Genomic DNA, 26,164 nt, shown 5'->3' with positions numbered 1-26,164 from the left:
ACACACGCACACACACACACACACACGCACACATGTCATAGGCAAATTCACCTGACAGCAAAAACACAGCTCATCTAGTCTTACAGCTAGATGAGATTAGGCTGCGTACCTATGTGTGTGTGTGTGTGTGTGTGTGTGTGTGTGTCATGAGGGTTAACACTATCCATTGTTAACCCTCATGACACACACACACAGAGTTGCTTAGTTGAGGTGTAATCCAGATGAGCTGAGAGGTGTAAAGAGATCTGTCTGCTCACAACCAGCACACACACACGCACACACACACACACACACACACACACGTACACACACACACACACACACACACACACACACACACTTTGATGTTATTTTTGAACCACGACTCTGGAGGTGTTGTCATAACCATTTTATTGTTTTTATCCACCGATTTCACAATATCATAGAAGATCCATGAAGATGCAAATAAGGACAAGTGCAACACCGTCACAGCCTTCAACAATCAAAAGCAAGAGAGAGAGAAAGTGACAGAGAAGAAGAAAGAGGAGACGAAGAAGAAAACATTAAAACATTTGACATTTTTTGGGGTTTTTTTTGTCTTTTTTTTTGGGCATGAGAGCCCAGGCAGGCACTTTACAGCTGGGTGTCAAATCGTACGTGGGGCTGATGTCTTGAGGTAACAGAAGCACGAGCTGCATTTTAACCACAGTTCACGTCACTGCACAGGGTTCAATCCCTCTCTCCTCACACTGGGCGGCTTGTTCTACTTTCTCTAAACTATTTCTATGATGTACCATTTTGAACTTGCAGTGAGCTCAAGAAATTAAGCACACCCCACCTGTCTTGTTGTCGCTAACAAAGACGCAAATCAAATGCTAAACATTTCGAGAATGACGATCATTTGACAGAACCCACTGAAAACCAGAGACAGCCTCAGAGATGGGAGTATGTAGCGTCACGGCTCAAGGTTATGTATTTCGCAGGCGTAAGTCCTGGTGTGCCGGCTTCAGCTAAAACTCAATCATTTGCTACGGTTGTTGTCCAAAAGAGTGCTTACTAACTTGATTATACCATCCACCCGTTGGTCTCCATCAGGCAGTGTGGCAGAGTTACCATCTGGTGATGTTTAGGGTGGAAATGTCAGATGGATTCCCACGTCCGCGTTTTCTTTTTCTCCAATATGATGGAAATAGAGGTCGGTTTTGATTCTGATCAGGTTTACATTCATACAGTCACAGGGGGGACAGAATGATTATTATTAAACATAGTTTACATTAACACTCAAGTCTAGAGATTTCAATTTATTCTAAAGGTCCAAATTGGCTGTGCTAGAAGTAATGACTGAAGATCAATAAATATTGTCTATAACCCTAGTTCGTTAAATGTTTTTTTTTTTTTATATTTATTTATTTATTTTGTTGTTCTTTAATTTGCTAAGAGAAGAAGTAGCTTGGATTAATGGCTGCCTAATGATAGCTTCCAAGTAAAGAAACACCAGAAAGTGTGAGTTGGTCTCTAGACGTTTCTCTATGTCAAGTACAAAACGGTCATCATAGAAAGAATCCACTTCTTACACTTTGCTTTCTGCTGTGTGAGGATCTGATTTACCACAAAGACATCTGTGTGCTCAAGAGTGTGGAGCAGTTTGGGGGACATCAACTTTGCAATATACACATTTTTAGTTAGTTTCTTCAGTGACAGTAAATGTGACCTTGGTCATGCAAATATACTTAGACATTCTGCTTTACATTCAAGGATACAACACAGTTTTATCAAACTCACTCAGGTTTTTGTCACAATTTCAGTGTCTGATCGGTGCTTTGGTTCGACATCAAGTGTTTATTTCAGAGGTCAATCGAGAGTGCCGCTTTGTTTAGGTTGGAATCGAAAGCGCTGCAACTTAACCGTGCAGGACTGTGAGGTGTGTGAGAGGCTACAGCAGGAGGAGCAGACTGGCACAGAGCGACATTAGCAGAGATACATTACACAATATACATTTATAAGACCACTGTTTTACCAAAACATGGTATGCAATATAGAAAAACGTAAAAGTACACGGACATCACTCAACAGGATCGTATAAGTTAAAAATGAAGAAAACTCATTTTGTTCCCCATTGAGTGTTGAAATCAGTGTTAGCATGATAGCGTCTCATAAATCAGTTTTAGCGTTAAACACAACCAGCTGGACACAAGATAAAGAAAGACAGAACTTTGTGTCACTTTGTTGTAAAATAAGTAACCCTTATATACGGCGCCATTAAAGGCTCCTTCATTACTGCATTCAAACCCATCAAAGCCTCCTGCCTGAAGGGCAGTAGAGTTAACCGGCCCAACAGATGATGCCCCACAGCAGAGGGTGGTACATCTCACCCGAGCCCGTCACTAATCTATTATGGAGCTCTTCCATAACAGTCCCGTAAAGTTAAACCACCCATGCAGCCTTCACTAAAGTGATTCCGTGACTAAACTCACTGTATCTCACTGCAGAAGTAAACACATGAGCGTGGACACCAACACAAAAATCAAAACAGATACACCACTCTTAACGACTTAACAGCTCCACCTTTCAGTCCAGCAGAGAAGCTCCCATCCCCCACACAAACAAATATACTCCAATATGATATGCCTTTAAACTCCTGAATCGACTCCTAAATCGACCTATCAAACACGACCACCCATGGCCGGCTTCTCCCAGTCACCCCCCTCACTGTTTGGGGCTGGAGGGATTGGATCTCTGGGCGGCGTGGCAGGGGTCCAGGGACTCCTTGGTGGCGCCGCCATAGACATCTACGTCGTGGTCGGTCCAGGGGGCGATGTTGCCGAGCGCCGAGGAGCTGCACTCGGCCAGGGCGGCCACCTCTGCAGGCTTCAGCACCCGATCCCACAGGTTGAACTGGGAGAGCTCCCCGACCAGGGCCTGGGAGGCATCAAATCGCCCCCCCAACGTATCCTTGGGTAGGAAGAGATGGGGAAAAAACAATTTATCACGTTTGTGGTGGGAACAAATGAACAGGAAACCAGAGTATGAAAAGAACTTGTAAGTACGTATATAATAATATACATATATATATATATGTCAGCTTTGTAGTTTACCCTCCATCAGTGTAACAAAACATTTGAATGACCGGCGAGAACACGACACGTTTTTTGGATTTATACTAAAATTAAAATGAAAATGCAGATGAAATTTTTATCCATACACAGAAATATTGTGCTTTGATGATTTCCCCCTAAATAAGATTTAAAAAAGTGTTTATCCTCCCGTCAGAGAGCCCTTGTGAGGGGGATGTCCTGGGATTTTCGAACATGAAATCTGCTCAACACATCCACCCAGCAGCAATTCATCATTCATCCACAACACAGATTAATAAAGCACTCGCTCTCTCTCCCTCGCTCTCTCGCTCTAAAAAATATCCATTAAATCAAGTCTTGTTGCATCATTGCAGCATCTTGCAGAACTGGACTCAGCTGTCTGCTTTTTATCCTTTATGCAAGGACGATGAGCTTTGGGTTGTTCTTTTGACACCGGGGGGGGGGGGGGGGGGGTAATGTCACATTTCATAATGGTTATGTAATGTGGGTGTCTCGCTAATGAAGGAGAGACGCAGCCCAGTGTGGCGACAAACACCATTAGGTTTCAGTCTGTTCATGTGTGAAAAGCTATTGGTGCTCCCTTAAATTAGCTCTTTCTCCACCCAGTTGTGTAAGGCGTCCGTCCATCTGTCCATCCGTCCATCCGTCCATCCATCCATCCAATCTTTTCCTGGCCCAATATACATCAATCCATCAATCATCCATCCATTCATTAGTTTGCTCATCCATCCACCCATCCATTTGTCCATCCATCCATCATTTTGTTCAACTATCCATACCTGAATCTTTCCATTCATCAGTCTACCCACCAATCCATCCATCCATCCATCCTTCTATCTGTCAATCACTCTTTTGATCCATCAAACTGTTGATCGATATGATCGATTCAGCTGTCCGTCTACTGTATCCATTCCTCCGTGTATCCATCCGTCCATCCATCTCACCTGTTCCTGTCCTAGTATGAGGACCCCTCCTGGTTTGATGGGATGCCAGGCAGCCAGACCCTCTCCCCTCCCCTTCATCTTCCCCCCCTGGTAGGCCTTCCACACTCCGTCCCTCAGGGTCCAGCTGACACAGATGTGCTGCCACTCGTCCTGCGGTAGGGACAGAGGCAGCTGCGCCACCTACAGGTCAGAAAAATACAGTTGGCCGTGGTTAGATCTTTCATTACAAGGTGAGTGAGTGATTCCAAGTTCACTGAGCTACAACACATCAAGCGATTGCGGCTGGATATTGGACGAGTGTTGGCAGTAATCAGGACAGAATATGGACACACTGGTGGTTTATGTCAGCACAACTGTGCCCCGAAGACAGTCCCAGCCTTCCTTCCACCACAGTAGCAAACCCCCCACTCCTCTGCAATGGAAACTAGAGGCGAAAGCACTATAAAACAGGTAAGCATTATTGCAGGACATAAAACAACAGCTGCAGAAAGACTGCCTCTGTACGTGTGCTGTTGGCCCATCACAAACACGACAAAACAACCGAAGACACGGGTTTGTGTCGGACTGTTGCACCATTTTTATTCAAGGCTTTTATTTCGGATGAAAAACATTATATATTAAAGTCATATTCCCATTTGTTGGTGTGTTTATTCTGGGGCAAATCACTGCCCTTGACATTTAGTTTCTAAGTGTTTTGGGTTTTTTTTTTTCTTTTTTGTAGTTTTAAAATTTTAATGTGTTGTTCAAAAGGTCCATCTGTTTTACTACTTTTTCTGTAGCAGCAGAATATAGGTTTTTTTTGTTTTTTTTTTAAACCAGTGATGCATTAAATGGATGGTAAAGCTTAGACGGGGATCGACACACGTGCACACCTGAGGCTATAGTGCATCTGGAGAACCTACCTAAAATAAACTGTAAACAACATCGTACCCACTGAAACAATTGGTGATATTTTCAGTTGCACAGTTTGTTCTGTTCGTCACTCTGGAGACGTCTGTCACAAGTATGAACATGTTTTCAGTGCTCATTTGAATCAGTGAATTACAACGAGCCACAAACTAGCTCGCACCGTCCTGTGGAACAGCATAACAAGCTAATAATGATTTCCATTGCAGGCTTTTGCTTGACTAATTATAAGGAAACCTGCGGGGTACAAAATGTTCTCTTTTTTTCTTCTTTTTCTGTAGTTTTTTACCAGAAGCCATTAATTTCCATGCATAATATACAATGTCACAATTACTTTTTTCTGTCTTACAGCTTCACTTATCTTCTATTTTTTTATCTTTTAACCACTTGAGGTACAATCCAAACTCCCGTACCTTGTCATTGATGAGCAGCTCCACAGGGTTGTGGACTCCCTGTAGCAGCACCAGCTCGTTAGGCTGCCCCGGCACTGAGTAAGAGAAGGGGGTCCCGATGCCCCCTTCTTTGGCCTTCAACCATACACAGGCTGTGAAGGCATACATCTCAGTTATCTCTTTTCTCACCAGGCCGTACATGTAGTTAGTCCGCATGGGGAAGGAGAGGACGAAGCCATCGGGGAACGACGGCTCTGTCAGCGCTTCGAAGACACAGATGAAGGAGATAAAAAGAAAAAGTCAGACGGCAGAGAGAGAGAAAACAGGGACCAACAATGCTTTAATGGCCAATTTATACAAGGACACTGGTATTTCTCTTCTTGTCCCTACCGGTTTGTGCACACAGTGCACGCACAGCGCCTGGCAAGAGCTCAAGTGTTACAGTTAATGATCCGCCTCTATAAGTCAAGGTTCTTAAAGCACAGATGCAAGTGGAGACAGTGGGAGAGGTTGGAAGAATGACAGAGCTAAAGAGAGAATAGAGAAGTGCTTTTTCTTTCCTTTTAACCTTCCTCTTAACACATCACGAACTCCCATCTCTCCCCTACTGCTTCCACTTCACCTATTGCCAGCTCTCTGTTTTTTTCAGTGGTCCACCTGCAGTTACCTTGATTATCTATGGTAGAAGAATTTCACGAACATACAACCAATGAAACGACTCCAAAACCAATGTGACGTTTCCAAACTACATTACTGATGACTCAAAATTAAGGAACCTTAAAATAAACTCCTATAATTATAAAGATTTACAAGTTGCAACTGAGGGCAGCAAATGACTTCACGTCATTTTATTTCCATTTCACTTATTCTTTGCTGTGTCATTTTTATTTTCACCTCCTAGACCTATTTGACATTTCACAACCTTCAGACCTCATTAATCACTTGATTTTAATCTACAGCTTATTCTCTACCGCTGTGATGAAGCAGTTTGCCCACAGTGCTCATTAAAGTTTCATTTTAGCCTTCTCTTGCAGTTCTCTCATGGAGGTCAGCTTGGTGATGCTGTTGTTTACCTCCTGCTTGTGCTCATCCATATGTCCCTTCCTTCATTTATTTATCCACCACCCCCACGTCTTTGCTCTCTCCCCCTGGACTCACTGTGTTCCAGCTCAGTGACGCGGTGGCTGACGGTGTCGATGCCCTGGTTGATCTTCTCGTGTTGGCCCTGAGTCTCTTTCCTCATGGCCTGACGCTCCTTCTCCAGCATCTTTATCTTCCTCTCCAGCTCCCCCTCCAGGTCCTCTACCCTCCAGGTGCCCTTTCCACGCCCGGGGGAACCCTTGGTTGGGGGTTTGGGCGCAGGGGAAGCAGGGGAGGCGGGACGGCGACCCCCTGGGGTGGCAGCTGCAGGTGGGGAGGAAGCACTGCCCGTGGGTGGAGCGGGAGCCCTGCCGGTGTTACCAGGCGGGCTACTGCTGCTGCCGCCGCCGCTGCCGCCGCCGCCGCTGCTGCTGCTGCTGCCACTTGTGCCCACAGACGTGTCGGTGAGGTTCAAGGCAGCTGGGCCTATCTCCGCCTGCAAGACAGACACATGAAAATAAAGTAAAGTAGGTATTTAAATGTCAATTAATAAAAAATGTCTCACTAACAGTTGGATGGATGACCATGATATTCAGCAGACATGTTCATGTCCCCCTCAGGATATTTGAAGCGCCTTATGAATTAGATTTTGAAAATTCAATTTTCCCCGTGCATGTGTATGAAAAAGCATGTTTGCTCTTCTAACGTCATAATAAGCTCTGAGATTCCCTTTTATAATTTTGTCCTTCTGAAAGTCTAAAGATCAAAACACTTGGCTTTTCAATTAAATCCTCACGCTGCACTCAAACACTGCAGAGCCTTCCTTTCTCAAACTGAAATGAGTCACACACAGTCCATTTGGACATCTTTGCTTTCGTCAGTGTGTCCAATATCAATAATTATATTGATAAATTTGTGTAATTATGCCTGTTGGACAGATTGTGAGGGGTCAATATAATCTTTGAAAGTGGACATCTGGTCCGGATACTGTACTTTGAAGGCAGAGTGTTTGCGAGTGCTCATCCCACTTGTTTGTGATTCCAGGGAACAAGCAGAGCCTATTTCCTGTCTTCGTTGTCGTGGCATAAATAGACGCATTAAACTATTCATGACAGCTGTGGCGTTTGTTATAAACTGAAATGAAGCTGAAGGAAGAGGAGTAACATGATGAAGCAGCAGCACAGCGAGAGGTGTTGTGTTGATGATAGTAGTAGCCCAGCAGTGGCGGTATTAGTATTCATAGCAGAAGCTGAAAAAAAGAAGGTGTTGGTGAAGCAGCAGAAGAAAGAAAGAGAGAGAGAGAGAGAGAGAGAGAGAGAGAGAGAGAGAGAGATGCTGCTGTTGCGAGGGCGATATATAATATCAAGAGAGTTGCTGAGGCAGGACTGGATCTGGACGTCCGGGATATAAATTCACACTGACGGAGACAACCTTGTAACTGGCTGTTCTTGAAGAGGCCTGGCAGTGATGCAGCAGTGTCCGTGTGTGTGTGTGTGTGTGTGCGGTTATAAGCCTCTCTATGTCTCAATCTCAGCACACACACACAGGCTGAGAACCTGACTCCCCCACCACCAACACCACCACCCTCTTTCCTGTCCAGCCAGCCTCATCTTTTATTTATCTCTCTATCCTGCTGTTGGATGCGGAGGTATAGGAGCCAGAGAGAGAGGCGGCTCACACATGGGGAGGGGGAGGGAGTGGGGGAGGGAGTGGGGGGGTGCAGAGGGATGAGAAGGCCAGCAGGTGGAAAGATTTCCCTTGGGTCCGTGGGGAGCGTGCGCAAGTCATGAAGAGTGTTTGTGTCATGAGTGACTTGTCAGAGATGAAGATAAAAGAGGGAGAGAAGGTTAAAGAGGGGGAGGGAGGGTGATGGAGAAAGATCAGGCCACATAAGATGATGAACATTAGACGCCACAACAAACGCCTTTAAAGCTTCTCACTGCCATTATTTCTGCACGCAGCCAGTGTGGCTGTGGGATCTTTCCATTTAGGTAAATAACAAATTCTGAGAGGATTATTTCTCCACTTTTACCAAAGAGGTCTTAAACTGCACTTCAGTGAATAAACAGTGGGACAACAGGCTGTTTAATGGAACTGACACAGGTCTCATTCAGTCACTGAACGACAGTGGCTAATTCATCATTTTGGTATCAGTTCAAATCTCCTGCTGCCAAACAAAACTCCAACAGGAGGCAAACAGCAAGAACAACAGGTTTTGCCAAAGTTTGCGTAGCCTGCGCTCAGTGTCTTTCCACTTACCTCGAGTTTCTCAATGCGGTCCTTCAGGTCCATGATGGCCCTGGCCAGCTCCTCCACAGCCCTCGCCGTCTGCAGCTGCGCCGCGGCAGAAGAGCTGACATCATCCCCGGCCATGACGCGGCGGTTGCCGCTCCAGACCCCGATGCTCCGCTCCGGGACGCTCCTCTCGTCCTCCAGGCCACTCTCACACTCGCTCAGCTTCCCCGTCAGCTCCCGGATGGTCCTCTGGTCCATGAGGATCTGGTCGTTCTGCTGCAGGACCATCTGCCGGAGCTCCTCCGCGGTGGTCCGGAGATAAGTCCAGTCCTCATCACCGGTTCCGTACAGCGGCTCATCCGCCTGCTGCTGCTGCTGCTGCCGCCGTTGCCTCAGATCTTTCGTCTTGCATTCTCCGACCGGTACAGGTGTGCAGATCAGCCGGCTGAAGCTGAACTGTTTCGCGGACCCCCCTCCAGTCTCCTCCCCGAGGTTGAGTTCGTTCAGAGTGGGAACTTCCAGTCCGATGCCTCCCAGCCCGTTTCCTCCATCGTAGGACTCGGCGCCGTGGAGGGCACCCAGCGGCCCGGCGTGTGCCACCGACCCGTGCTCCAGGGGCTGGAGCAGCGTCTCCGATGTCAGGGTGCCGTTGTCGCTGAGAGGCGCGGCGCGTTTCCGGGGATAAACACTGGCGATGATGCAGATGACCGCGCCGAGGAAGGCCAGAGTGCCCGCTCCCACAAGCACCACCACGAACTTCATTATGACTGTGGGGAGCGACGCAGAAGATTAGGCTTCAGAGAAAAGGCTGACATGCACGCAGCTCTGTTTCCGATCCTGAAAGAGGCTACCGAGAGCAGCACCCGCACAGCAGCCTGCATCACACCAACATAACCGCGACCTTTAATTCGATTAACTAAAGTAGTCTGACATCTCCGGTTAACAACACAGCGGTTACCTGTAAAAGAATGGGGGCACTTACATAGAGGAGATGTTTCCCAGAGGCGCTGCTGTTTTCCCCCTTACCGCCCTCTGCGCGTAATATCGGTGGCACCTCGCTGTCTGGACCAGAGATGCTGCCTCTCCGTCTCCGTGTTGCTAAGCTGCTCTTCTCCGTGCGTTACCATGGGGACCGCGGGAGAGGAGGAGCGAGGCTGTAGGCATGCGTCAGTCAGAGCAGAGGTGAGCCTCCAGCAGCAGTGTGAGCAACCGAGGCTGATGGATCAGTGTGTGTGTGTGTGTGTGTGTGTGTGTGTGTGTGTGTGTGTAAAAGACTAAAAAAGAACAGAGAAGGTCACTGAGAAGTAAAAGTAAGGAAGCAGTTTCTACATGTGATTTGACTTGATTCTTAAATTGTCTTTAAATTGTCTCCTCGTGGTTGTACATCTCTGCCAACAGGAAATATGGTCACAATATCTGAATTTGAAGAAATTCCCTCGAGGGTCACGTCCACGGCCAAAACATGTCCCTGGCTCTGGCTGTCGCTGCGTGGAGGGATAATAAAGTTGTTTTGACACTTTCACTTTCAGTTTTTTCAGTCTTGATTAAATCTATCACAAAACATCCACTCACAAGTAAATAAATAGACTTAAAATGAATATAAAAAACTCAAATTAAGAAGAAACGGGCCACCAACTCCCACAGTGCACACCCTCACTCATTTCACTCATACACCTTTACATGCGCAATACACACACACATCTGCAACAACACAACTACTTGGTACTGAAAGTGCTCTGAAAGTGTCAATCATACAATATGTTAAGTCTGCATGTATTCACAGAGGTGACAATAACACGTTTGATGTTTAAAAAAAAAAAAAAAGAAAAGTTCACTGCCAATTTACAGAGAGGAAAGAAAACAGGAGCCTGTAGAACCGAGGCAGAAGAAGAGAACAGAAAGATCCAGGGTCTTAAACACTAAGGTTTGTGGACTGAGTAGGAGGAGATCAAGAATGTGTTTTTCCCCCAAGAGGCAGTGCTAACTAAAATTTCCAACACTGCTGCCAACAGATATGATCTGACCCTGACACAACAAACAAACATTCGCTCTCAAAAGTTTTTCTTCCCATGCTGGATAAACCATTTTTAGACGGTTTGCTCTTGACATTAGTCCAGATTAAATCAAATTCTCTGGTTTGTGGTACCTATGGGAAATGATCTACTGCCAGTCAGGGAAGCGAATCTGCCAATTAGCACAACATGAAAGGAAAAACTGAACCTCGGACACACGACCTTAGATACAAGTCTGTGATTCTTCATTTGTTCCAGCAGTTGCTTTGTGATGAAATGCCAAAATTAACTTTGTTTGTTCGTGAACACACTTTCCTTTGACCCGCCCATACTTCACTTTGTACATTTTCCAAAATACCTGGCAACAACAACTGAGCGACAACAATAATCCAGAAGCCGTTCGGGCTGAACAAAACAAAACAAAACAAAACAAAACAAGAGTCTACTGCTGAGCTAGCAGATCTCTGATGCTGTATTTAGGCACAGCGATGCTCTGAGCTAAATGCTAATATTAGCATGCAGCAGTGTATTCAGAGAGTATACAGATGTTCACATTTGGTTATGTTGCAGCCTCATGCTTAAACTAGAATTAACATCTCGCAGTTGTCTGCCCGACGCCACTCAGACTAGGTGCGGAGTCATATCAATCTAAAGTCACCGACAAAGCAAAAACAGAATTTTATAAATTGTTTCGCAAATTTTAAAAAGGAAAAACTGAAATATCACAGTATTCAGACATTTAGAATTTGGTTCAGGTTCCTCCCATTTCTCTTGATCTTCTTTGAGATGTTTCTACACCGTGATTGGAGTCCATCAGTGGTCAATTCAGCTGATTGGACATGATTTAGAAAAAAGGCACACGCCTCTCTATATCAGGTCTCACAGCTGACGATGCATAGCAGAGCAAAAACCCTGAGACGGAAGGAGCGGCCCGAAGAGCTCGGGAACAGGATTGTGTCGAGGCTCATATCAGAGGAAGGTTACAAATCAAATTTCTGCAGCATTAAAGGTTCCCAGGAGCACGGTGACCGCCACGGTTCTTCAATGAAAGAAGTTTGGAACAAGCAGGACTTTACCTACAGCTGCAACTGCAAAAAATATCCAAATTAACTAATTCAGGTGGAAATGGTTTGCTGGACTTCATATACTCGTGAACTGCAAGAGAGTGACTTGTATGTGTGTGTGTGTGTGTGTGTGTGTGATGCTTTCTAGTCTGTACTGTTTGTGATCAATGAAAGAGCCTTGGTATTGATGCGCTGCTGTTTTTAGATTCTTTCTTCTCCACTCTGGTCCCCTCGTCTCGATGTGTCTTGAACACGCTCCTGTAAAGACAGAAGACAGACAAACAATCACTTCGATGATCACTCCACATGTGGATGATTCAGTCATTCATTGACTTTACACTTCAAATGCAGTTTGAAGTCAAAGGAAATACTGATTTGTATGAAATTGATTTTTCACCAACTGTTATGATCATATCTGCACATTACAAGCATTGGTGGAAAAAATACAGTCAAGACTGGAAGTATTTGGACTGTTAGACATTTTTTGTTCCTGATCAGTTTGAAATAAAATAATGAATTTAAGTGCCAAATCTCAGCTTTGATTTGAGCAGGTTTACAGCAATATAGAAATAACTATGCCCAAATTTCAGTGGGTAAAATGTGATTGGACTCGTGCCTACTCAATGTTTACGAATAGATCGAAAGAACGACTGTGAGTATTTACACTTCAAGTCCCTGCTCTGCATGAGTTCCAGAGTTGCTCCCAGTCCTGGTGGATAACTGATGTTGAGGCAGTGGCATGTTGCAAACATCAGTACAAGGACATCGCCAAAATTGGGAACACTGCCATTCACGATGGTCTGGTCCACTGGAACCATGAAGAGTCCCAGCTGTCGGGGGAGGACTGCCTACGGTAAACACATTTACAGTAAAAAAAACATCACGACTGTCAAAAACCACAACGAGGAACTACTGGGAAAAAAAATATTTCACCATTATTTGGCACGACAAGAAAACTCATATTCAAGTTTTACCTTAACTTAATTTTCCACTCAATTTTGTTAAAAATACACTTAATGAACTTTTCAAAATTGCACTTAAATTCTTGCAGATTCTTCAGTTATTTCTTTTTTCCGATAGTCACATGGTAAATTTTCTGTCTGCACAAAGATGCATGGTGTGCTTGGAAGTTGATTAACTTCAGATGCCAAACCGTGAAGATCAGCATCTAGATGATTCACTTTGAGGATTTCCATGCACTCTGTGTATACGGTATGTGTACTTCCATGTGTACTAGGAACTTCCATATTCTGTTCTTCCTACAGGACATGAGGCATGAACCGACTCGTCCACATTTACTTGACACACAGTCTCTGTCAACATCCACACCCTGAAGTGAGCCATTCAAACAGGTAACAGACTTCCTACAACAGGCAATTGCGTTTGTGTACCGGGTTTATTTTCTAATTCTAATGTCTAATACAGGACCTCAGCTCATAAATATCAAATTCGGGTTTCAGAGGGGAAAACAAACAAAAACCCATCTAGTATCTCCCAGTTAATATCATGATTTGAAAAATAAATAATATGGACGCTTCTATTAAATTCGAGGGAGCTTGTAAAACCTTTATAGCTCTACTTCAAATGCTATTAGGTGATCAATTTTTGTAGTTTGGCTGTGGGAGCTGAATTTAATAGTCTTTGAAATTCTTTGTAAGCCTCACCAGTCGCTTATTTTTCACTGGACTGGGTTGAAATTTGTCATATGAGGACACTCAGTGTTTTTTCCTTACAACATTGTTGACACGGCTACAAACATTTCAAGCAATAACAGTCGACAAAGCCTTTTGTTTTCATACAGCACGCACTTAATCGTTTTTTTGACAGTTTGCCAAATTGAGCGCGGTGTCACACATTCTGTCCTTCACTTTATTTTCACTTTCTTTAATTATGTTTTACCTTATTTTTGCACAGATCCTGCCATACCTCCCCTGGTTAATTAAAAGTTGCTACGCAGGTAAAATGGCGTCTTATACCGTGGCAGACAGGAAGTGGAAGAGCCGGGGGGGGGGGGGGGGGGGGGGGGGGTCTGCCTTTCGGGATCCATTTAAATTAAATTATTTGGGATGGTACATTTTGTCTTTTTGGGTAGGTTTGACAGTTAGTTAGTTTGTCATTAGTTTATTTATTTAAATGTCTGTTAATATTAAGGTTAATTTGTGATGTATAGTTAATTGTGTCTGTGTGGACTAGTCTTTGTGTATATAAACCTCCCTCTGGATTATTTGTTAGGTCCTTTATGTTCAGTTTGTTGTTTGTCCGGTTTTTTCAATTATTATATAATTACATTTCGTAAATAAATCCATATTTTTACTTGCATTAAATTACAAAATAATACTAATAAAATAAAGTCAAACTTATTTGAAGCTTTTATTTACATATCATTTGTTTATGTTTGTGTAACATTTTTTTTATTGTAAATTAATTATGATGATTTTATGAACTATTCATAAAGGCAGTTCAACATTTCATCATGTGGTTAGTCTACTTACATATGTAAACTTGCCACCATAGAAGCAGTGGTCACAAAACTTTAGGAAATTAGAAAGTTATGCGTCATCGGTGAACTCTACTTAAACAGATAGCACTAAAATGTGAGTGTAAACATAAAAAAAACGTTTGAATCACTACAATTAAAGAATCAACAAAAGGTGTGTTTTCCATTCCCATGTCAAAAATTAGTGAACACATCGCACATCTCCAACATTATCAGAGGCTGAAACACGACTCCAGTCAGGCCCCCTGCAGTGAACATTAGCCCCGATTTTGGATTAATTTCAAGAGGTGGCTGATGTTGCACGTAAATATACACACACACACACACACACACACACAGATGTGGGTCACTAGTAAAAAACCACTATGACTATTTTAGTTCCATCTGGCTCGTAAGCCCAGTGGTTTCATGCCAGGGAGGGAATAGAGAAGACACACAAACAGAGGGAGCACAGGGAAGAGAGAAGAGACCTTTGTACCACCTCTCACTTTCAGTCCCTCTCCATTTTACATCCATTATAAACAGTAGCCAAGTAAAATAAAACACTGCCTATGGAAACGGATAAAGCTGTTTGAACTATATGTGTATTCATCACAACAGCAAAACACTCAGAGATGAATACCCAGGCGTGATGACCTTAATATCACCCCAGCCCTCACAATTCCTCTGTGAACACAGAGCTCAGCTCTGTGATGCTGTCGTTAAAGCGGCTCAACAGCACCTCACTGTGGGACATCTGGAAACTACAGCAAGAATATTACAGTTAATAGCTGGAGAAATATAAGAGGAGGGCCTGTTGTTATACAGTTTTCAGTTAAGTTCTTCCTTTTTGGACTACATTTACTTTTTAAATATATTTTTACATGGAGGGAGCGGCTTACCAAGAAAAAAAACATGTCAAATTTAGACACCTTTTATGAGAATCATGCATTGCGTGTGTATATCGGTTGTGTGAGCCTGTTTTTGGCAGAAATAAAAAGAAGGGATTGTTGTACCTTGCATTCAAATTTTTCACACTTTCAGAAGATGAGGTTGCTTCCTGCAGCTTTGAAGCTGTATAACACTTGTCCCCTCCATTTTTCCAAATCCAAACAGAAACAGTGTAACTCATAGATTTTCAGTATCCTGCCTCTATAACAGGTGGCGGTGATTGTCACTTGACTAGAGCTTCAGCCATTGTTGTGTTTACAAGGCAAGAGGTTATAATACGTCCTCTGAGCAGCGCTACATCTTCAGGGCAGATTGGAGGCTACAGTGAGTCACTATTGGAAAGTCTTGAGACAGGCTAGCTGGTTAGCGTGCTAACTTCAGTAGAAGAAAAGATGTGATCAAGCCAAGAGTTAACACTGTTGTAACCTTCCAACACTGGTTGCAGCTGTTCTACACTGGTATGTAAACAGCTGTTAATGCTAACATTAGCTATGTAGCATTAGCAAAATTTACAAATAGCTCTTTTAAATAACACGAGACACCAGCTGAAAAAGCAAAAGAAAGCAAACTGCTTTTTAAAGAGCTTTTAATTAAAAGCCTTGTACAAGAAACACACAGAAAGCAACAACAGTAACAGTTAACATGACACTGAATACATAATCTGTACAATAAGGGTTTGCAAAACATGCTTCAGAAGATCAGATACATTACAATGTCATCATTAACCTCCAGCTCCTCGTCATAACCATCAATACAATGTACATAATTCATATTAGCATAAAACCAGACAAAACTGCAGTATTGATACATTAAAATCTGTTTGCCTTCTGATCAAACCCATATTGAACTATTAAAAATGGCATTCAAATAAACAGCATCACATTAACATTATAATGCATATTTTAAAAAAACTATTAAAGTACAGTACAAAGGAAAAAAAAGCTTAAAAAGCACAATTCTCAATTCATTAAGTATCTTTATCCATACATTTAAACAAGGATCCTTCCTTTTATCCAATTAGTGCCAAATAAATCTAGCACTTCAAATAACATCACATATAAATGTAAAACAATTCAAAAGGGGAAAAAAAGCTTTAAAAAAAATCAAATAATAAAATCAAGAGCCCTATTTGGTTGAAAGATAGGCCACTAAGTTGAGTTGTGCTACCCCATATGAGAAAGAAAAAGAAGGAAAACATTGCTATCAACAGTTGGAAACGTCACCTAGCAGCCTAATACCTTACACATCTACCAACTGCTAGAGTCACTTCTATCCACCACTTAAAGATATTAAAGATATAGTAGATGAAAAAATCTATTCCAAATCACGATATATCCATTTGGAGAAGAAAATAATCCTTTATTTCGGCATGTTTCTGGAAAATATAGAGGACTCGGTCCATTCACACTTTGTCAAATCAGGATTTAAGTTAAGTACTGTCCTTTTAACCTAATTTAAATTTGAGCTATAATCCATTTCATGATAGTGTTTGACACTTTTTCTTCTCTATACTGGATGTGTCATTTTGGAATAAATCTTTCCACATGTAACCTATGAGAGTATTGAAAGAGTACTGACAACAACTAGAACCATCCAGTACATGACAGGAGAGGAGGCGACATCTTCCTCGTCAGTGTGTAACAGAGACATGGAGAAAGACGACAACAGGAACTGTTATTACAGGTTGTGATAAAGTAACCATGCTAAAGTCATGGTTTAAGTAAGTTGTTTTTTTTTTTGTTTTTTTTAAGTTATTATTATTATTATTATCATGCTCTCTGTAACAGGAGCCGGGTAAGACGAGGTAAACGTCGCCTGGAGTGTATCTGGGGTTGGATGGAGCAGATATAAGGCAACACATGCGGAAGATTTTTTTTGAATATTGCAACACACAGTTACACCAGAGTAAGAGCCAAGGTCTGGGAAGGTCTGGAAAAGGTGGGCAGCACCAGAGGAGAGTTTGTAGCCTGTGTATAGAGGGCTACGTTTCTTTCGAAGTACGTCAGATCTCTCGATGGTCAAAATTTCTGATTGCTTTCATGATTTCAGGCTTTTAGCTTGAAGCAGCCTGCAATGAATGAGCTGAGCAGAGGGTCGTGGTCAAGAACACATGGGCGATGGATTAAACCTTCGGAGATTAAGCTTTTATCCTAACCACCAGGCTGTCTGACACGCTTTGACTGTTACATGATGCCACTGAAAGAGAGCACACCTGATGTATTTGGAGTGAACAACTGTGCCGACTTTGCTTCTTCTCGGGGCAGAAAACTTCAGGCCCCAAGTCGTAAGTAGATCCTTGCCTTGGTAAAAAAGTAAGCGCAGCAAGGCAGGAAACAAAATAATTATAACTAGGAAAGTATAAATGACGTGTCTGATCAATTGTAACCTGGTTTAGTGGCTGGAAAAATACATGAAAGATAAATTTATCAGCCACAGACAAAAAGACAATTTGTCTTGAGGCAATTTCCTAATAGAGAAACCAGCAGGAAGAGAGGATGTTGGATGATGCATGTTAGTGCATCCTTAGGTTTAATTCCTCATCATTCCACTACATGTGCTCAAGACTTCAGCAGAAAAGATGCTACAAAAACAGGAGCCCATAACAAGGTTGTCTGGTTCAGGGACGGTCTTGCTACTCTCATCCTTCATGCAACACGAGTTCATACAAAAAAAATCAACCAAATCAGGAGCAGCGGGGGAACTTCGGCAAACATCAACCACCAACTGTGCAACATAAGCATGACCAAACCTTGGATACTTTTGATGTGGAAAGTACTCGAGTGTAACTAGAGAAAAGAGCAGACATTCTTGAATATAAGTGGTGTTAGGTCCTTTGTTAATTTGTTTGGAAAATGTTACCGTTCACGGAAGTTTTTAGATGGATGACGACAGATTTTTATCAAAATGTTTCCCTAAATTTGAACTTAGTTTCACCAATACAAAATTCTCAAATGCATTTGTGTGTTTATGATATATCAAAAAATCAACGGGCACAGTAACCCATTTCCAGCACCTCGCCTGACAGTTATTGAATTAGCTGACAGAAAAAAAAGGACAACAACCTTTGTCCTCAAATTACTGGCAAAGTCTCGGCCTGGTTCAGCTTCTCCAGCCCTGTAAGTCGCAGGACACTGTGAACCATGCTACATGAACCATTTCTATTGAAACTAGCACTTGAGAACATACAAATAAAGCACTGTTAGCACAGCATCCAAAGGAACAAAGCAAGGTGGAAAACTATTTGCTCTACCTGCCAGTTTGGAAGGTAAACAGACAAACTTGCCAGTCTCTACTGGTTTTTCCAAGCAAAAACCACCTGGATACATGTTCCACAGACCTCAAACACCTACCAAGTAGATCACCGGTTCAACAAACTACTACTTTAGCTGCATTTGGTTGGTGGCTTCAGCCTGAACTGTGTTCAGCTCATGGACCTTCTAGACCTTGACAAGTTGAGAAGTTATATAAATCTGGCATTAAGAGAAAATTTCACAACTGCAGGCCAGTTTAGAGTCTTGGTGGACGTCACAGAGTCGAAGAAGGTGGTGGGGTTGTGAGAAAACAAGGCAAGCAGGGAAAGATGGCAAGGACAGCAATAACTTAAAAACTATTGTTTTTGTATATTATTTTGCAGCTTTTAAGGTTGTGCGTGCATATAAATACTTACTCATACTGTATGTATATGCATGTGCGTTCAAGAGAGCAAGAGGAAAAGGCCTTGAAAAATTGATGAACTACATAGAATAGGTCATTTTTCGATGCAGTCAAGTGCATTGCATTTACCTCGCTGTATTGATGCAATATATGAGAGTCCAACTGTGTTAAGTGCAAAAACACACCACCTCATTTATCATTAACAAGCTGGACTTCCAATGAGACTAAGGGGGCAAGAAAATTGGCATTACACCTGAAGGCTGTCCAAAGCAGCCGTCGCAGCAGAGCATGTATCTAAAACAGCGTGTGTTTCTTTCACATGCACCAAGTGTGCTTGAAAAATACCCACCCTACACACCAGATGGACAAGGGTTTCTAGCCGTCTCACACCAAACAAGCTAAACTCTGCATGTCTGGAGTGAAAGAAAACAAACACAGTTTCAATCCAAGTCTGCTTCAAAGAGTCAGTGCTGTGCAAGTGGACAAAATATGGCAATTTAAGTGACAACAAGGGCATATTAGAATTTATACATTTTCTTTTTTAAAAAAAATATGCTCTTTTTGTTTTTACTATTCAATGGCTGGGTGGTGTAAAGTTACATTACATTTCATTAACCTTACACAAATATGGACACACCTTTAACGAAAAGGTGGGAGGGGGTTGAAGTGGCAACACTGGCATGATATTTTTCTATCATTAAATGGCCATCGACTTCATAATATCTGATCTCCTATGGCTTGGCTGGGGAGGGGTCGTCGGAGGTGGAGGCGGGGGGAGGGGAAGAGGCATTTTCGGGGCTGGAGGAGGGCGAGGCAGGGCAGGAGGCAGGGGAGGGGAACTCTTTTATGGTGACGGTGCCGAGGTTGGTGGTGACATCAGTGACCACCACATCCTTGCAACTTGGCGCCATTTCAGGGTGCCAGTCAGGGTCTCCTTCAGCAGGCACCCTTTGGGGTTCGGTGGGGGCAGAGCTCTGGTCCCCGGGGGCGACACAGGGGAGAGTGGTGGGCGGCTGGCGTTTAGCCCTGCGTTGGCGAAGATTTTTCCTGCCTCCCTCTGAGGGCACTGAACGGTCCACGGCACCCTCCTCCTCCTCGTCTTCCAAGGAAGAAGACGGTGAGGAAGGGAGGAAGGGAGATGCTGAAACCACCGGGTTTGCATCTGAGGACTGGGCAGGAGTAGGATTCTTGGCGCTCTGGCCCTTCTGGGTCTCTGCGTGAGGTTTACTGGGCTTGGGACCCTCGCTGGAAGGTGAGGCTCCAGTGGCAGGCTTGGACTTTGCAGCCGGGGCGGTGGGAGATTTTCCTTCAGAGCCGCTGGAGGAGGCAGGAGAGGGAGGTGACTGGTACTGAGAGGGGGTGGTGTTGCTGTCCCTGGCCCCTGTGCTGGAGCATGACCCTGTGTGGGGGTGGAAAGGCACAGGGCCTCCACACTGTAACCCAAACGGCTTCCCGTACATCGGGAACCCCAGCATCTTCAGAGGAGGTTGGAAAGGTCTATAAGGGGCCTCTCCCTTTTTCCCAATGATGCGATTGCGAGAAGGGATGTTTTGGCGTCCTGTTGTAATATTCCTACTGCCTGCAGCTGTGCCACCTCTACCTGGCTTATCAATGACCTTTAGGTTGAGGATGATCCGACCTCTCTTGACCTCTCGGGGTTTGACTCTACGGTTGAGGATACGGACGGTCTCGGAGAAGGGGGAGACATGCATGCGGGAAGGGAAACCACCAGGGTTGGAGAAAGTAGGTGCCATGGGGTCTGAACGGGGCAGTGGACGCCTGGACATCCGGTGGCAACGGTGAATGTCCTTCTTCAGCTTGTGGGTGGCTGCGAGGGAGTTGAGTTTAGGGGAGGGGGCCACAGTTGAGGAAGAGGAGGACGAAGATGGTAAATGATGAGGTGAGGCAGAAGAGGAGGGCGCTGCTCGGCTGGAAGTGGACAAAGAGGAGCGCGATGTGGTCTGACGGGTGCTGGTGGCTTGGCGGCTGGGCTCTCTTTTCTGAGAACGTGCCTGAAACAAACAATACATTTTAGAAAACATTGTGAGGGAGTGAGCTTTACTTTTATTGAACAAGGAACTGCTAGTTTTAACAATTTGATAGCATAATACCCACTTTGTTTCCAATATTAGCCCAGGAAACATTTTGTGATTTGTAGGACAAAAGACATAGTTTCTCAGTTAAAATTGGCCTAAAGTCATTGTTTTTGAGATGTCCAGGTCCAGATGCCTCAAAATGCTGTTGGGACAATAGTGTTATGTCACTTTAATGGCTAAAATATAAATAATAAAATAATATATAAATAATAGTAATATAATAATATAAAACACTTTCCAACCAAATTTAGCCAAAATTTAACAGTCTTCATTTTAAATCGGCCTTTTAGTCTGAAAATCAATTCTTACTGAGAGTAATAAGCAGCAACACAGCTATTGCTTGACTATTTGTGATTAAAGTAACAACAACCAATGCACCATAACTTTCCACTGTTTGTAACTGTTGATGCTACTCTACACTCCCGTGCAGCTCAAACTACAGCTCTTATTGCAACTGATCACAAAAATATGACATGTCATGACTGATAGCCAAACTCTTTTAAACTTCAGACTTCAGACTTGGCTTTAAACACTAACCGACTGTGTTGTTCCTGCTCAACGCTGATTTGTAAAAATGAAAATGATAGTGTGAAAAACAAAAGTAGCACGGCATAAACACATCCCTGCAGCAATTTTCTTAGAGACAAGAAACACGAATGCGTGTTCCCAGCAGTGTTGACGGTGATGCATAGTACAAGCATTAAAATAAACTTCAAACAAGCAAGAAAAACTGCTGCAGGTGGGTTGACCTTATTCTTACTTTAACAGTAGAAACCACAAACAGAACTTTCCACACAAGGTGCTGCTACCTGAACAAAAGCACCTATTTGAGGGCAATTAGGTTAAATTGTTTCACAGCTTAAATTACATTGTCATTTTGTAATCGAAAAGTAAGAATCTGAAGCTCATATCCATGCAGTTATACAGACATCGAAACATACCTTGATGACAAAGTTTTTGGGTTTTGGTCCTCGCTTCTTCGGCCCATGTAATTCCCTTTCCCGTTCCCTAAAAAAAAGGAAATGGCAGTTTACAAACTCCCAATAAAGTAGATAAACACAAGCTAAAAAAAGAATGAGACGACAGGAGCAAATATGAAACAAATCAAAAGAGAAGACTGATGAAAGTCGTGGTTGTGTGAAAGTAGAGCAGTCAGGCACAGGGCATTCGTTTCTGGGTCTTCACGTCAATTTTAGTTTCAACTTGGTGTGTCATTCTTTTCTCTTTTATGGTGTCCATTTTAGCTTCCTGTCCATTTTAGTTTACTGTAAACATCTAGTCTCAGCAGAGCAGCACAAGTGGCTTGGCAGCAGATATAAAGGACTTAAGCTCAGATGGACGTTTTACAATCAGAGAGAAGATGAGAAGGAATGTAAAGACACTAAGAGAGCAAGCACCATTACTTACAGTAAGATATATGAGTTAACTTAAGTAGGGAGATACAACAATGTCCAAACAGAAGACTAAGAACTGAAATTAACAATAGACAGGTCCGTACTATTTGAATTCGAGCATAGCAGACAATGACAAATTGTAAGTCCACACAACAATGTGCAAAATAAGAGTTATACTTTGCACATGATGTATGTTCTCTCACCGTGTACCAGCTTTACTTACTTTTGCTCAAAGCCCAGTATCAGCCTGTCATCCAGAATATTCTCCTCTGGCTCCCAAGTGCTGTGTCTGAACAAGAATGGAGCAACGTGAAGAAAACACACAACGAAGGAAACATTTTAGCACAAAAGAATTATTCTGCACCAAATGTGATCATTTTATTTATTTTTTAAAGCATAACACAAACATCACTTTAAAAGATATTGTGGGTTGTGATAGTTACATTAAATTCATCGACGGGAATAAAACTTACTTCATTGCCCATCCTTTCCATTTTACCAGGTACTCAATTCTTCCCTGAAAGAAAATGACAGATGGTGGATTAGCAAAAACAGCTCATATATGACAACAGGGAGAAATAAAGAATTTAAAAAATCCCTTAAATCTGGAATTCATTTGCAGCATTGTCCTTTTCCCTGTTCAGTCTTAAGTCTTAAATTACTCTTACATTTGGGAGTTGTTGTGTTTTCGTTGCATCTTTTACGCATGACACAGGACAAAATCCTGCATGCTTTTCTTGCAGCACAACACCATGTCATTCATTTATCCATGTTTTAGTCCTGGTGAGTCGTTGTCAGGTTATATATTCGTCTGGTAAACATCATATTTAAACTTAATTATATTTTCAGAAAGAAAAAGCTCTTGTGGTAGTTGGTGATTTCTTCACATTTGATTGGGGATGCTTCAATGCTCTCTTCTGAATGAGAGCTCATCCTTGTTCTCAAAAGTTATAATCCCATACAATCTAAATAAAACCATACACATTTTCACAAACTTTTTTTCCCCCCACTTCAGACAGAGGTAAATTAAATTGCATGGTAAACATATCTGCATTTCGAAAAAGGATGAGTCACTCTTAAAAATTTGTATGAAGAGCTTATATTACACCTAAATATGGTAGGCCTGTTTTGTGCAAGATCTGGGATTGCATGCATCTCATCAAGAAGGGGGACAGCTGTTAAATTCTAGCAGGCAATTCATTATTAACTGGAGGCCTGGTGGGCCTGCTGGTTAACTATGCATACCAGTCACTTTAAGATGGTATCCTACCATCATTTATAGGGTCTTTTCCAGTATACAAGCTATAGCAGACTGATAAAACATTGACATCAGTAGTCCTGCATCAGCTGGACTTTCTCTTAAACAGCACATAAGTGCAAGAACTAATGTTTTAGGGACCATCTTTCACAGCCTGCAGAAGAAAGCAACAGTTTCAATCAGTCTTCAACGTGGGTGCAACATGCACCTCTTCCACAAGCTGTAAACTGAAGATTGTGACCGTATAGCTTTAGCTACCGTTAGCTGGCAGAGAAGTCAGGCCCCTCCATTTCATAGCACAACCCACATCCCATCCGCTGGGCTGCCTTGTTCTTTTGTAGCTAGCCCCTTCTTTGTGTCGCTGTTTTTATTGCCCTGCTAAAGCCTGAATACACCAGCCATGACTGGTAGCCCTGCTAGTTAGCTTAAAGCTAGTTGTGACTAGCAAAGTAAAGGCATCCACAAGGCCTCCATAGCATTGCATAGGCGCAGAAAGGCAGCCCCAAGCCTATGGAGTAGAGCAGTGCCGTGCCGTGCTGACCGCGGCCAACATCTGCTGGCAGTCAAAAGACGCGGGACGGCGACGATGTGGCTCACCTTACGAACGCGGCGTTTCAGTATGGCTTCTGCGGCGAAAATACGATCCCCCGCCGCCGAGAGCTCCATCTTTCATGCCCCAACTAAGCTACCTGTCTCTGTTTGCCTCTCTCCAGACGACAAGCTCTGCTGACTGCTCGGGCCGACCACAGCCAAACTGTGAGAGAGGCGGCAGATACACACACTCTCTATCACTCACTCTCTCACTCATACACACTCACTCACACACACACACACACACACACACATACACACACACACACACACACACGTGCACACATACACACACCACCAAAGCAGCGGCGGCGCGGCTATCGTGCTGTCACGTGACTGGGGTCAGCCCCTTTGGTCGTCCTGGCAACGATGAAGACACTCACGAGGATGCAAAAAACCGCGTGCTGCTTTTAGCGCTCATCGCTGGGTGATGACAAGCGACGCCATGATAACTCCTCCCTAAACACATGAAAACTTACGATAAAATCATATCCTATTAGACAAGTGTTAGCAGCAGCTAACAAAACAAATCTTTAACCTGTCCAGGGCAGTAGCCATGATTTTAAAAACACTGGGGGCATGAGTCAGGGGCACCATATGGGGGGTGGGAAGTTGGGACGATTCTAAGGGCCTGTAACTGAATTTTTTTTTTTTTGATTATTACTTTTAAATTTTGATAAATGTTTCACTGATCATCATTAATAGAATATGTTATTTACAATGTACTAATAAATAAATAAAAAACCCATACAAAACACTGGCATAGAAAATTCTGAGTGTTTACATTTCATTCCTTGTGAGGCAAATGGATTTCACGCAAGCGAGAATCCATCTTGCCAGGCTCCAACTTATTCGCTTGTGTCCAAACCACAGAGGCTCAGACCAGTCAGCATCTTATGATGGAGGAACTAATGCAGCTATGGGCTATTTGTTTACAACAATGGAAATGTAAAAGGCAACCAAACACAGCTTCACTGAAATCATTTTTATTTGCAGAATGACGGTGTATTAGTTTCTAACAAGTGTAGCCCAGTTTGTTTTGGCACAGAAGAAGCAGAATCAAACTTTACGAACCTGAAGGCACAATCCACAAATATACAAAAAACCCCCACAAACGTAAGATTAGAATCTGCACTCTCAAACTGATTGACTGGTCTTAACATAGAAAGAATTGTTATATCATAACCTGCTTTGAATTAATTAAACAATTCAGATGCTTCTGAAGGTTTATTACCACCAGCAATATTTGTAAACAGAATTGTGACGCTGATCAATACATTGCCTATAAAAAACTGGTCATATTTAAAATGTTACATTACAAGTATTTTAAAAATGAAATTACAGTGGTCAATTTATGAACTCATCTTGTCAACATTCTCAGAAAGATGAGAAGAAGAAGATGGTGATGAGTATAGTTTTAGTAGTGAACTAATAATACAAATAATTTGAATAATTTTGAAACAGATAAATAAAATGTTTTATTTCCAGGCTTTTTAAGTTCTTTCCTCATGCTGGTGCCCTGTGTACTTAGTTTCACAATTCCCCTCACTGTTACACTGCTGGGATCAGATACTCTTCATTAAATCCACGATGATAAGGGTCATTGCTTAGTTTGTTAGAGATAAAATGAGATAAGATATCCTTCATTATCCCTGAGAGGAAATTTAACTTGCTCACCAGTGCGACACACAGCTGCAATCAACTTACAAGAAACATCAAATACATTAGGTTGCTGACAAAACAGTATAGTGGTATGATAAAACACAATAATAAACTAGAAAATTCCTGGTGAAATTTGAAGGTTAGAAATTGTGGAATTTAAAAGAGTTTGATTTGAGGTTGATTTTTTTTTAGGTACTTTCAGGGATGGCAGTTGTCAACTCTAGCGCTGAACATTCAGTACACGCCCATTATAAAACCCGAAACTAAAAATGACACAAAACGTAAAATGCGATTTTGTGAAAACTGTAATAGTTGTCAAAAATACTGATTTAATCACAAACAGTTTCATATCCTGTGACTCGTTTAAGGTTTCAA

At 42.8% G+C, this 26,164-nt stretch overlaps 1 protein-coding gene across 1 annotated transcript; it reads right to left on the bottom strand.

The window, feature by feature from the left end:
• Positions 1-373: 373 nt before the first annotated feature.
• On the bottom strand, positions 374-24,432 carry cbx6a (chromobox homolog 6a). Its single transcript, XM_056367857.1, has 12 exons — positions 24,134-24,432; positions 22,752-22,795; positions 22,502-22,567; positions 21,826-21,892; positions 19,523-20,800; positions 12,372-12,555; positions 9,483-9,589; positions 8,656-9,417; positions 6,475-6,892; positions 5,338-5,579; positions 4,019-4,198; positions 374-2,931 (listed from the first exon to the last, which is right to left on the bottom strand). Exons 1-12 carry the CDS (start codon positions 24,200-24,202, stop codon positions 2,686-2,688), a joined length of 3,663 nt encoding a protein of 1,220 aa, XP_056223832.1. The 5' UTR covers positions 24,203-24,432; the 3' UTR covers positions 374-2,685.
• Positions 24,433-26,164: the final 1,732 nt, after the last annotated feature.

The sequence above is a fragment of the Seriola aureovittata genome, chromosome 3 (genome assembly GCF_021018895.1).
Source record: "Seriola aureovittata isolate HTS-2021-v1 ecotype China chromosome 3, ASM2101889v1, whole genome shotgun sequence".
NCBI classification, from domain to species: Eukaryota; Metazoa; Chordata; class Actinopteri; order Carangiformes; family Carangidae; genus Seriola; species Seriola aureovittata.
The sequence above is the reverse complement of the archived record's forward strand: the minus strand, read 5'-3'. Positions and strand labels throughout refer to the sequence as shown.